This window comes from Nicotiana attenuata, unplaced genomic scaffold (assembly GCF_001879085.1).
Source record: "Nicotiana attenuata strain UT unplaced genomic scaffold, NIATTr2, whole genome shotgun sequence".
Taxonomy (NCBI): Eukaryota; Viridiplantae; Streptophyta; class Magnoliopsida; order Solanales; family Solanaceae; genus Nicotiana; species Nicotiana attenuata.
In genome coordinates, this window is record NW_017675098.1 from 46,834 (window position 1) to 61,181 (window position 14,348).

Genomic DNA, 14,348 nt, shown 5'->3' on the forward strand with positions numbered 1-14,348 from the left:
ACAACCTTTGCTTTTTTTCATTCTGAATTATATAAATAAATTTTTTAATTATTGTTGTAATACTAAAATTATTTTACGAACAAATTATTCTAAGTAATTTTTTTTACTATGCTCATTATTTTGTTATTCCAACATTGTAAATGCTTAAATACTTTTATTTTTTTAATTTATAAATAATATTATATTTATCTATAGGTAAGTCCATAAAATAAATTAAAAGGGAAAAAATCATAATATTAAAAGGTTTAAAAAAAATAAAAAGAAGATAAATATTTATAATTTAGAGGGTAAAATAGGTATTTGGCAATCCAAAATTTGGAAAATCTAGTTAAGTGACCTTCTGAGTGCAATAGGCATAGTTCAATAACTTTATTGCTACAAACGAAAAAAAAAGTGACTTTAGGAGATAATTTGGGATAGTTGAGTGATCATTTGAGTAAGTGACTTCGCCAAAAAAACAATTGAAAAGATCTATTTCAAATTGCTCAATTTTGCATTCATATCCTTGCCGCAAATATTTGTATTTTCCTTTATCATTGTAATTATTTCTACTTTCAATATTCGTGAAATCTTCTTTAACAACAACAACAAACCCGGTATAATTACACATAGTGAAGTCTGAAAGAATAGTATGTACAAACCTGGTATAACCGCACATAGTAAAGTCTGGGGAGAATAGCAGTGGCGAAGCTAGGAATTTTTCCAAGGGTGTTCAAATTTAAAAGAAGTGGAAATTTTTTTCGACAAAGGGTGTTATATGTATTATATACTTCTAAAACGTAATATTTTATCTATGTACATAGTACAATTTTTCAACGAAGGGTGGTCAGTTGACCACCCTTAACACCATGTGGCTTCGCCACGGGAGAATAGTATGTACCTAGCCTTATCCCTACCATGTGAAGATAGGGAGTTATTTTCAATAGACATAGTATAAATATAATTTAAAATTACCCCCAAGTTAAATTATGTTAGAAGTGAAAAGCCAAAAACGAGATTTTATCGTAACGACGGGTTAATATTATAGCAAAAATTTTAGTAAAATGCAAAGCTGCGCAATTTTAAATAGTACAAAAAAGATAGATAAATTAATTAAATAATCTTTAAAAATTCGAACAACAGAAAAAGTGTGACACTATCATAATTAACAATAATACGCACAAATAGCCTTGGCGTAAGAATAAAGCAGGAATATCAAGCTTCCTCTAAGCACTCAAATGATGATCCACTTTTAGGTTACCAATCTTGCTTAATGATAATGCACTTTAGTTTACCATTCTTGCTTCTTCGTGCCACCTCCAAGGCTGACTCTATTTTTTCGTCAAATTTCACTCTAAAATGGTGCAACACCAAATTTACTCTAACCATTACACTATTTTTACACCAAATCTTTTCTCTCTTCTATATTATATTATTATCTTCTATTTACTTTTCATTTTTTATTTCTTTCAAACTAATACTATCTTTTTTCTTTTTTCCATATTCATTATATATAATTCACTAAACTTATGTTTTATGTTTTTAATGTAATTTCAATTTTAATGTATCCTCCTTTTATGTACTTTAATTATAATGTAATTTTATTTTATGTATTGTTAATTTTTTTTTTTAGATTTTAGTTTTCACTTTTTAATTTTAGCAACACTAGATATCTTAAATTTGCAATTTTTATTTTTAAATAATGGTTATATTTCTTTTTATACAATTATAATAATAAAATTAACTTATAATTTTATATAAATATAATATATACAAAAATTAATATATCAAAAAATAGGATATAAAATTAAAATTATAAAGATCTTAATATAAAAGTTAATTATATACACAATATATGATAAATTAAAAGTCCAAAAATAAAAAAAAGTGAATAAAATAATATTAAACCAAATATAGAGTAATGAATAGTGTTGCACCAATGAATAGTGTTGCACCAAATTTGGTGCAACACTATTCATGCTCTATAATAGAGCAAGAAATAGAGTGGCATTGGAGCAAGAATGCACTATTTCTTGCACCAAATTTGGATTTGGTGCAAGAAATAGAGTAGCATTGGAGATGCTCTCAGTACATATATTTATTACTTAATCAGACTAAACATTCCGTAAGTACCTTTACATAAAAATAGGAGGACGGGCATCTCAGTACATATATTTATTACTTAATCAGACTAAACATTCCGTAAGTACCTTTACATAAAAATAGGAGGACGGAGAGAGTATTATTTTGTCTAACGACATCTCATGACCTAATAAAATGTTACTGAGTCGTTGTTGTTGTTGACATCTCATGACGATTTTACCAGGTCGTTGTTGTTGTTGACATCTCATGACCTTCGCACATTTTTTGGGTCAGCCTTCACTTCTCTTTCCAATACTGAAATTCTTAATCCCCTTATGTCCTTGGCATAATTTCAAAGATAGCAAGAGATGTTTGTTTAACATCAATTTTCAAGTAGTCCGCTCAAGGACGGCCTTGATTCTAGCTGGCTTTCAACATTTATGTCTTTAAGGGCTTGCACTCAAAAGTTCTAAGGTTTTGGTAACCACACTCACTACAAAAATTAATCTTGGTCTGCTCACTGCAGATTTGGTAATGATATTAACAGGAACTCCAATTTGACAGGACAAACAAAGCGAAAAGAATAACAATAACAACAATAATGAAAGGATCAGATATCATGGGCAGGGAGGAATCTACAAGAATTCCCTCCGTGATGATATTAGAGAATCCTTGTTTAAGTTCACAAGTTTAATGTACCAACACCTTTCCTCATCAAAACACACATACATTAGTTGAATTCGAAACTTGAGTTGCAGTATAAGTAGAACTGCATCATGGCTTCACTCACTAAAGTACATTCCAAGGTAAATCATAACTTTTGAGTCATCAACCAATGTTGCTACAACGACACAGATGATCAAGCATCCACTTCTTGCGAAAAGGCAAAGAACAGGGGAAAAGTGTGGGTGAACTGGAGGAATAAACACTTGTTGAACTTCTACTAAAGCAATACTAATTTAGACAGAATTTGGTGCTCATTAAGTCTGAGGTGCATGAACTCGTTGAGTTATCAACAAAGGCAACTCGACAGAAATCATTTTTAAATACCTTGTAAGTAGGCAACCCACCCACCCACCCCCACCCCACACCCCACACCCCCACCCCGGAAAAAAAATGTGATTTATTGTGCTGGAGGAGCAAGTTGTCTCAATTTAGCTTGCAAGATCACACCAGTTTCATCAGCAATACTTTTCTTCTTCGTTGCAACCTGCAATTTGTACAAATGATTACTAAAAGAAGAAGGTAATGTCCATGAGAAATGAAAAACATAATCAGGCTGTTTGTTATCAGACTATAAACCTCAAGGAACTCCTCCCAACATCAGCCACATAACTTTTTCAAAGGATAGAAAGATACTACTAGTATAGATTCTTTGATCTTGCAAGAGGAAAAAGAGAGTTATATATTGGTCTTTGGTCTTCAGACCAAAATGGAGAAAGAGGTATCGCCTGCAGCTTGAACAAGCCTTTTCTTTTCTAAAGGAAACCCAACTACTTGATTCATTATTTGTGAGGACTAACCCTCTACTCCAATAAGGTATAGCTGGCAATAACTCGTGATGGTAAAGAATGATCAAAGCTACATAGTTTAAAGCAGAGTCACACTACTTATTCCAACCCCGCCCCTTGGTTTAGTTTCCATCAAGCAAAAGCAGCAAAAAACCTTTCTACAGGTAAGTAGCTAGTCGAAATCTAAGGTTAAGATCTCTAATAAAGACTCATTGCTGACCACTTCATCGGCTCTCCAGTTGTTTCAGGAGATTGTAGTTATCCATGGTCAAAATTCCTAACATCGGTTGCCTCCCAAACGAGTGGGGTCACCTTCAACAAAAAGAGTACTCGAGAGTAGAGTATGTAAATCAATAAGGACTGTTAGCTTACACCACATTAGCAAAGCTAAAGACTTTACCTATATTTCCCTGGAACTTGAATGCTCTCATTTTGGTGACAAGTCAACGGTATTCCTCGCACAAAATTTTACAAGGCTGAAATCAACTTATCAGCCAAAACCTCTTTGGGACTAATAAGCAAATTGAGATTGTCATTCTCTAATTTTTATCAGCCCAAAAGTGGTAAACAGGTCACCTCTCCCAGCCTACAAGAGTTTAGCATTTCCTCCAAGTGTATGTAGAAGCAATCCTCAAGCAGGATAAAGACAGTGAGTGAGATATATTCAGATGGACCGGTGTTGTGAAAAGTGGTCGCTTCATCGTTTGGCGAGCAGGTAGCGTTTCTCGGGTGTGAAGCGAAGCGACTCTAATGAAGCGGTCGTGAGAAGTTAGAAGCAGAGGAAGCAATTGCTTTGTACTTTTTTTTTTAGAGGACTTTTTTTTTTAAAAAAAAAGAGTCAATTCTTTTTAGAAGAAAAATGGATATAGGGGCCTATTTAAAAAAGAGAAAAAAAACCCGAAGACTAGAGATTTCATCTGCTCCATCCCATCACTGCTAGGATTAGAAATAGGCTCCAGGAATCTTTTCTCCTTCTTCTTCTTCTATCTTCTTCTGTCTCCTTCCCTTCAATTTCGTTCGCTCCAGCTGCTAGGGTTTCTTGTTCCCTTCTTTCTTTGTTTTAAGCTAATTTCTTTTTGTTCTTTTTCTCTCTTTTTTCCCGATTCTGTTAATCTTTTGTTTTATTATAAGAAATCGACTTATAACTTGAAAGATATATACACACACACTACTTTTTAGTTTTTAAATTGAAAGATCCCTTCGTTCCAATTTATGTGAATCTATTTCATTTTTAGTTCATTCGGAAAAGAATGACATCTTTCTAAATTTGGAAACAATTTAATTAAACTTCAATTTCTACCCTCAATGAGAAGCTTTTATCGTCACACAAATACTCTGGCATGTTTAACACCACAAGTTTCAAAAGAATTATAGCCACACAAATGCTATGGCTTGTTTAGGACCACAATTTTAAGTCTTTATTTCTTTCTTAAACACCATATCAGGCCAAATAGGTTCACATAAATTGGAACACAGGGAGTATTGTTTTTGCTGAGTTCTTTTTATTTAGTTATTTTACATATTTGTTTGGTGTTTTTTCAAAAATGTCGCTTCGCCAATGAAGCAAGCGCTTCGCTTCTCGCTTTAAGCGAAGCAAGCCCTTGTTGTTTTTTGGCGCTTCACGCACAAAAAAAACTGAGATAGACTCATAGAGGAAACTACCGAATGAAGAAGTACCAAGTATTTTCATGGTGACTGACTGTGTTAGATTTAGCTCTTCTCTTTCTTGTGATTTGGCATAATTCATGTGCTAAAGATGAGGCATAAGAAAAATGTTTGAAATATCTTCAAACTTACTCTACTATCCCTAGGTCATTCAAATTCATTGCAAACATGAGAAGAATGAAATTCCACTTTAATGATATTGAGGTTGCATTTACGAATTCTGAAACTAGTATTCAATTTGTTTAATCTCTAACTTTTAATCAGGTTAAGAGTGTTCAGTTGATACCATGCCTCAATTAATTCCTACTTCCTGATGTGAAGCTAAGCAAGAGCATAGGAAATGCAAGGTAAGAATAGAAGTAGAGGAGTGGTCAGTTGCAGGGAGAATGACAAAGGAAAAGGAATGAAAGGATAAGAACAGGGAAGCAGTAGATAGGAAGAAAGGAGAACATTGACGTCACAACAGAGGGAAAACCCTGAATTCGAGCTGGTGGCACATATAGAAGGGAAGAATCTGAAGAGCCAGAGGTATAGAATATAAAATAATTGAATCATATAAGGGAATATAGAAATGCAATTCATGCTAATGGTAGGCCAGATGAAGCAAGGATAAAACTTTGAATTCAATGATGGTTACTCATGTCTAGGTTTAAAAAATTCAAATAGACCTTTCACAGGAAGGAAACTCCAATATTGGGAAGTTGAAAAAATAGATAGGAGGCTGTTCGCACTTCGCACCACTCTGAAGTCAGTCTTGCAACCTGGATTATTAAAATTTTAGCACAGCCTAGTCACATAGATCAGTGTCGTGGTTTAACTTGGAGAAATTATATAAGCAGGTGTCGGGTGCAGCCTGGCGATTAGAGTAAGACTATATGTGGTTAGTGGAATCGAGATTGTGGGTATCCCAAGAAATCAGGAATAAGGTGGGATTTATACTTGAAGATAACTGGTCTATCTTCCAGGATGCGTATGTGCCACTAAATACATTTGGAACTATTTTCAATTTTATTTTGTGAATAACAATAGCTTTATAAAGTCATAATTCAGATAGAAATGAAACAGTTTTCTCAATGACCTATTTTGGAAGAAATTTGCAAGAACATGAAAGGGAAAACTTCAGACAATCTCCACCACTCTACTCTCAAAAAATGCAGGTGGAAATGATAAAATTGTGAGAAGGTACAACGGAATAGCAAATTAGCCATTATATCCTCCTAAATGATGATATCTGCCCCAGAGAGTGAAAACCCCTATGAAGTCCACACGAAAGGTAGGTAGTCCTGCAATGCAAGCTTTTTTAACATGGGGTAAACAGCTGTCCAAGCTATCTTTCCTAGGGATAAGGAGGAGAAAGACAATAAATTCTTTTTTATAATGTTGGTGTTTAATCCAACTTGTCCGCACCTCGACTATTATATCGGGTACCTGCTACTTCCAATAAGCATAGCCTTGGTAAGCCTACCAAGGCTTAGGCAGAAAGAAATTACCTAATTTTTTTTTGTGCTGGAATTTGACCTGGGTCTCCAGGATTTGCACCACCTTTATAGACCACTAGGCCCACATCCTTGGGTGCAAAAAGAAAAAAAAAAATCTATCTTAACCACTTTCCATCGACTGAGAGAAGGCTACTGAATACCTTTTTTTTTTTGGTAAGGAGAAGGCTACTGAATACTCATAAACCTTCTTGCAGATACTGAATGTCCAACTTATTTTTTTCAACTCTTCTTCGGACACAAATTTAACATATGCCAGTAACCACTAACCATGCTGTTCAGATGATTTTTCTTAGTAAATTTAGACATGTATAGTGTGTGTGTGTGTGTATAGTGCTTTAATATTGGCAGAGGCCATTTGATGTCCTTTAAAACCCACTTCTTGTATATTGTGGTAAGTGTACATGGCCGAGAACTCTTTGGAACCCTTTAAAAAAATTATTACCCTTACTTTTCCTCACTTCAATCACACCGAGTATAGAAGTTTAGCTTACATTAGATAGATTAATTAGTCAATATCTCACAAATCACAGAATGGCAGAAGTATCAGGTAGGATTGATGTAAGATGGGGTACTCAGTACACCAATAATGAAACCCTTGAGAAGGTTTCTAGCATGTAGAATTTACATCAAATAAAAGCACAAATAAACTAATAAAAACAGCTCTAAACTTGCAAGAAAATTCGTTCCACCAAGAGAAGTGAAATGGATACTTACATCAAGAAGCTGCTCGTAGTTGGACTTTAGCAGGTTGATTTTCCGCTCACAGTAATCTTTTCCTTCAGTCATGGTTTTCTGTTAAAACAAAGAAAGAAAACAATCTTAGGGCTTGAACCTTCTGGTAAGGACCATGTGAAAAGATAATACATTTTTTTGGGCTTTCCATAAATGAAATAAACGAAGCATGGAATGACAAATGTGTTCTTTTCGATAATGCTCCAACTACAGTCCTTTAGAATTGTAAGACATAACCACTTTATTTCTTGAAAAAGCAAAAAGTAAATGGATGATCCAGGAACTACATATAACAAACTTCTCAATGCATGAAAGATACATTTCTAAAGAGAAAAATAACTTATTAGACCCGATAAACTTCAGAAAAATCTAGAGTAAACATCAAATTATCCAAACCTAAGAAAGCTGAGTAACTAGAAATCATAGAAGGAATCCAAAGGAGTTCTTTTTCACTTTGGACAGAGATCATAACTAATGAAAGATATTCTGTACATAGAAAGAATTTTCTAAAATCATAACGATGTTGCTTCCAGCATATATAGCAGCAGAATCCATTTTTTATAAGGATATTGTAAATAAATTCATTACACTTTCCTGGAAAATAAACAAGTCATCAGCACAGGAAAAAACCCAATATCCAGAATAACACTCCTCAAGACAATTATCAATAATGAACTCCTTCGAAACACGGAAAAGGAGAACTGAAAAAGAAAGTATGCCAAGAACAACACAAAATTAAGCATGGTCTCATGTTCCTCAGAAAAATCCAAATCAAGTATCAGTCACAACTCACAAGCAAGGTACATCAATGACGAACTTAGAAGATACTCTGTAGTACGATACTCTTTTCAGCTTTCTACAATTCAAAATGCCCAACATTCCTATACAGTTTTCTCACCTTTTAAGAATGCAAATTCATTAAAGTTTTCAGTTTATAAGCTCCCGATATGTTTTTTTAATCAAACAAAATTTTCAACTACTATGTTGTTTTCTTCTACATTAATATAATTCATATCAAATTAACTCTTTAAATTCTTTGAAAATCGAACACCACTACATAACTTGAAACTGCTATATAAGAAATAGCCACACACGCGACAAAAAAAGAAGTCATGTTTAGTGTCATGTTTATTTTTAGTTGCATATGACAGAAGCATCTGCCTATGCACACCCATCTTACTGCACCTCAGAAACCGATTAACACCTATCACCCGCCACCAAAAAACTGCGAATAAACATAATCCTAGATTAAAGATAGCAACTTTATTGACTCAATTAGCAGAAATAGACAGCAAGTCAAATACCCCAATTACATATGCGTCAAAAAATATATACAAACCTCGATAAAATATCCAGTGCCAACATCTACCAAAACCTTATCAGCATCATCTAGGGTCCCCGGCACATATAAAGACGCTGTTAAAGGCACCAACATTTTCTTCCCTGCACAAGAAAAAAACCAGAAAAAAAACCCCCAAATCACAAATTTCACAATAAAATCAAAAAAAGATCACATTTTTACACCTAATTCTCAAAAGGGTGTTTATACCTTGAGGGCGGAGAGATAAATCTTGAAGGGCATTAGAGGCGATTTCGAGGCGAGTAGTTGCAGTGCGGATGTTGTTGAGGCTGTCTTGAAGTAGGTTCACCTCTAGATCGGCTTGTTCCTTCAGTGCCTTTAGTTGCTCTACGCTCATCTTCTCTATTTCCAGTGTTCTTCCTCCCCCTGACGCCATTTCCTGATTTCCACCTTCGTCAGAAACCCTTCTCTGGTTTTAACTGTGCTTCTCAAGTCTTGAGAACAGCGAGTAGTTTTTACTAGCTGCGTCCTCTGTTTGTCATTGATTTATGATGGGTTAAATGGGTATTAAAACATGAGTTGAATGAGTTTTATTATTAAGAAATATTTTTTTTTTCATATGATATGGTTTGTCAAATAGGTTTATTTTTATTTTTTGAGTCACAAAGTAATAGGAATGGTTTTGTGGGTTATTACAAATTTATTTTTAGTTTTATGATTCTATTACTTTTTAGATATATTAGGATATTTATTTTTACACATAAAATATTTTATCTTTTACATATAAGAGATCTAGAAAGATACTTTCATAATTTCTAATAATTGCAAATGACCATGAAGACCCATTTCATCAAGTAATAGTTGAATGATTTTGTTATCCCATATTAAATAAAAATAATTTTGATAGAATATTGCTATAAATTACGTGACTATTCAAGGAATTAACGGGTCAAATGATTTTGTGGGTCATTAGAAAGTTATTTTTAGTTTTATGACACCATCTCTCTTTTTATACACAAGATATTTGCTTTTACACATAAAAGATTTATTTTTTACACGTAAGAAATCTAAATAAATGCTTTATTAATATCAACATTATAAAAGCCACGAAGGCCTATTTTCGCGGAATAAGAACTCCATGTCCCTCTATTAGGTTTTTACCTTCCCATTTAAAATATATTAATTTATTTTTTGATGAAAAATCACTAAATAGGTTAACTGGCTAAAGGGATGAGACACAGAAGGGAGGCGACAGGGAACAAAACCAAGTGGCTGACTTACTTGCAAAGTCTGGTAGCCAAATGGAGAGTACCGCAGGAGTCACTGTATATACACAACCACCATCTTTTATTCGAGCAGCACTGAAGGACAATCGCACAGCAAAGTTTTTTGTTAGAAGACTGCTCTACCAACTCTTCCACCTTCAAACCGTTTGCAACCACCCCTTAGAACATCTTTTATGTACTACTCCTAATGTAGGCCCTAGTAGTAATAGTAGTAGTGTTAGTATACTGTATTTGTAAAATAGTTCTGAAGAATATAAAATAACGTATAAACAGAAATGAAAAATAGAAATAAAATTTAAACCGAGCCAACTGAATTCACAGTGTTTCCTTAAGGAATTTAATCCCCTCCTAGTACCCAAGGTTGTGGATTATTTCCTCCAGGATAGAACGAATTACACATTGGTGTAGCGGTACTTCAAACCCCAGTGTTTCAGCGAACATAAAGATCGGTAGCAAATCACACTTATTGTTACTTTCTTTGTAGTTAAAACATTGCAGAAGAAAGGAGGAGAACTCAGAAATTCGTATGGAAAATATGAGAGAATGGACTGCAATTTATAGCCCAACCTGTAGAGTTCAAATGAAGAGTTGTAACTCTTCAGAGGTCATTTACGTAAAATGGCCATAACGTAAATGGCCATTTACGCAAATTAAAACGGGCAGAGGAAACGTTTTCCATCACAAAAAACGGACGGGCAGAGTCAATGAAACGGATAATTTGAATTATTAATTTTCCGTTACAAACACGGATAATATTAAGTTAATATTTACTATTAACAAATAAATTTGGTCCAAAAATTTAATCAATCAATCAATTGATCATTTGACCAAATCCGAATCCAAAGCCGAGCCGAGCGAGCGACGGCGACGACGACGTGAGGCTTGCCTTCTTCTTAACTCTTTAAGAGCTACAAGAAGATCAATTGTATATATACCCATCAAAAATCTTTTCCTCTTCCAATATGGGACAATGTCCCATTGTCAAGGAGGAAAACTTAAAAATTTCATTTTCCATCTATTTCCCATTCGCCCTCTTTTAAGCCTATTTTAGCTTAAAACTTCAACTGCCTCGAAGCGTAAGCCATGACTCTGCCATCCTGCATCAATACTGCACCAAGTCCAATACGGGAAGCATCACAATAAACTGTATAAGGCCCTGAGCCTGTGGGCAAAACCAATATCGGTGCCGTAGTCAGAGCTGTCTTGAGCTTCTGAAAGCTCGCCTCACACTCGTCCGACCATCTGAACAGGGCACCCTTCTGGGTTAATCTGGTCATCGGGGCTGCTATGGATGAAAATCCCTCTACGAACCGGCGGTAATAACCTGCTAACCCCAAGAAACTCCGAATCTCAGTAGCTGATGCTGGTCGAGGCCAGTTCTTGACTGCCTCAATCTTCTTCGGGTCCACCTGAATACCCACTGCTGATACGACATGACCTAGAAATGCAACCGAACTCAACCAGAACTCACACTTTGAGAACTTAGCATATAACTGACTATCCTTCAGAGTCTGAAGAACCACCCTAAGGTGCTGCTCGTGCTCCTCCTGGCTGCGGGAGTACACCAAAATATCATCAATAAAGACTATCACGAACATGTCCAAGTAAGGTCTGAACACTCGGTTCATCAACTCCATAAATGCGGCTGGGGCATTGGTTAACCCAAACGACATGACCAAAAACTCATAATGCCCATACCGAGTGCGGAATGCTGTCTTAGGGACATCAGACGCCCTAATCCTCAGCTGATGGTAGCCAGATCTCAAGTCTATCTTCGAAAACACCTTCGCACCCTGAAGCTGGTCAAACAAATCATCAATCCTCGGCAGTGGATACTTGTACTTAATCGTCACCTTGTTCAATTGCCGGTAATCAATGCACATCCTCATCGATCCATCCTTTTTCTTCACAAATAACACTGGCGCACCCCAAGGAGAAACACTGGGCCTGATAAAACCCTTCTCTAGCAAATCTTGCAACTGGTCCTTTAGCTCCTTCAACTCTCGCGGGGCCATGCGATACGACGGAATAGAAATGGGCTGCGTGCCTGGGGCCAGATCAATACAAAAGTCTATATCCCTGTCGAGCGGCATACCCGGCAGGTCTGAAGGGAAAACCTCAGGGAACTCCCGAACAATAGGAACAGAATCAATAGAAGGGACCTCTGTGCTGGAATCACGAACATACGCCAGATAAGCTAAACACCCCTTCTCGACCATGCGTCGAGCCTTCACATATGAGATAACACTGCGGGTGGCATGACCTGGGGTCCCTCTCCACTCCAATCGGGGCAAATCTGGCAAAGCCAAGGTCACGGTCTTGGCGTGACAATCCAAGATGGCATGATACGGGGACAACCAATCCATCCCTAATATAACGTCGAAATCCACCATGTCTAAGAGCAATAAATCAACACGGCTCTCAAGACCCTCAAACACTACCACACAGGAACGATGAACTCGGTCGACCACTATAGAATCACCCACCGGTGTAGATACATAAACAGGAATACCAAAAGCATCACTAGGCATAGCCAGGTAGGGTGCAAAATAGGACGACACATATGAATACGTAGACCCAGGGTCAAATAGCACTGAAGCATCCCTATCACAGACCAGAATAGTACCTGTAATAACAGCATCTGACGACTCAGCCTCTGGCCTGGCTGGCAAAGCATAACACCGGGGCTGGGCCCCACCTCCCTGAACCATGTCTCTGGGGCGATCTTCCACTGACTGACCCCTTCCTCTGCCAGTCCGAGCTCCACCTCTACGGTCTCTACCTCCACCTCTATGATCCCTACTCCCGTCTCTAGCTGGCTGGGCAAGCTGTGTATCACCTGATGCCTGAATCATGGGGCGGGGAACCTGCTGCTGAGAGCTACCCGAGGCTCGAGGGCAAAATCTGACAATGTGACTCGGGTCACCACAACCATAACAAGCCCTCGGTTGCTGAGGCTGCTGGCCCTGTCGACCTGAATGTCCTCCCCGGAAACTCTGAAGTGGCGGTGCACTGATGGGCTGCTGATCAGAGTAATGCTGCTGAGAACCGCCACCGCTTGGAGTACTATGAGAAACCTGGAGTGCTGACTGAAAGGGTCTCGGTGGATGGCCTCTACCATATGAATCCCTACCTCCCGACGAGGTACCACTGAACCTACCAGAATGACGAGGCCTCTTATCCGACACCTGACCACCTCCTCGTGCAAGCGCCATCTCCACCCTACGGGCTGCATTGGCAGCCTCCTGAAAAGAAATCTCACTACCAGCTCCCATAGCTATCTGGAGACGGATCGGCTGAATCAATCCATCAATAAACCTCCATACCCTCTCTCGCTCTATGGGGAGTATAACAATAGCATGGCGTGCCAAATCAATGAACCGAGTCTCATACTGCGTGACTGTCATGCCCTGCTGGAGGCGCTCGAACTGCCTGCGGAGAGCCTCTCGCTGAGTAACTGGGAGAAACATCTCCAAAAACAACTCTGCAAACTGGTCCCATGTCAATGTTGGCGACCCTGCTGGTCTAGATAAACAATAGTCCCTCCACCAAGTCTTGGCGGATCTTGCAAGCCGAAAGGTGGCGAAGTCGACCCCATTGGTCTCCACAATACCCATAGTCCTAAGGATCTCATGGCAGCTGAATAAGAAATCCTGTGGATCCTCTGAAGAAGCACCACTGAATGTGGTGGTGAAGAGCTTGGAGAACCTATCAAGTCTCCACAAAGCATCCGAAGACATAGCCGCCCCACCGTCGGTCTGAGTCACAATACCCGGCTGAACTGCCACAGCTGGCTGAACCACCGGAACCTGAGCCTGGGGAGCTACCTGCTCCGGAGTACGTGTAGCAGGAGTTTGAACCCCTCCTCCAGCCTCAGAAGTGGCCGGTGCTACTGGAAGCAAACCCGCTCTAGTGACGCTCTCCACAAAGCCTACCAATCTGACCAGAGCGTCCTGAAGAACTAGGGTGGCTATGAACCCCTCTGGGACCTGAGCTGGGCCCACCGGAGCTGCTGGGGCTGGAGCCTCCTCATCATAATCAACATGAGGCTCCACCTCTAGGACTGCTGCTCGGGGCTGAGCTCTGCCCCGGCCTCGGCCTCTGGCACGGCCTCTGCCTCTTCCCCTCGCAGGAGCTGCTGCTGGGAGCTCGGGCTGCTGCGTGGTACGAAGAGGAAGCACGTGTTCTCGCTATCTGCGAAAGACAGAGTAGAAAGCAATCATATTTGAGAAACAGAATCGCACGACAGGAAAGACGAAAGTGAAATTTTTCCAACTCCGTAGCCTCTAGGGGA

General features: G+C 38.1%; 1 protein-coding gene across 1 annotated transcript; it reads right to left on the minus strand.

The window, feature by feature from the left end:
* Nucleotides 1-2,645: 2,645 nt before the first annotated feature.
* On the minus strand, nt 2,646-9,319 carry LOC109219650 (probable prefoldin subunit 5). Its single transcript, XM_019384125.1, has 4 exons — nt 9,018-9,319; nt 8,808-8,911; nt 7,451-7,528; nt 2,646-3,271 (listed from the first exon to the last, which is right to left on the minus strand). Exons 1-4 carry the CDS (start codon nt 9,202-9,204, stop codon nt 3,185-3,187), a joined length of 456 nt encoding a protein of 151 aa, XP_019239670.1. The 5' UTR covers nt 9,205-9,319; the 3' UTR covers nt 2,646-3,184.
* Nucleotides 9,320-14,348: the final 5,029 nt, after the last annotated feature.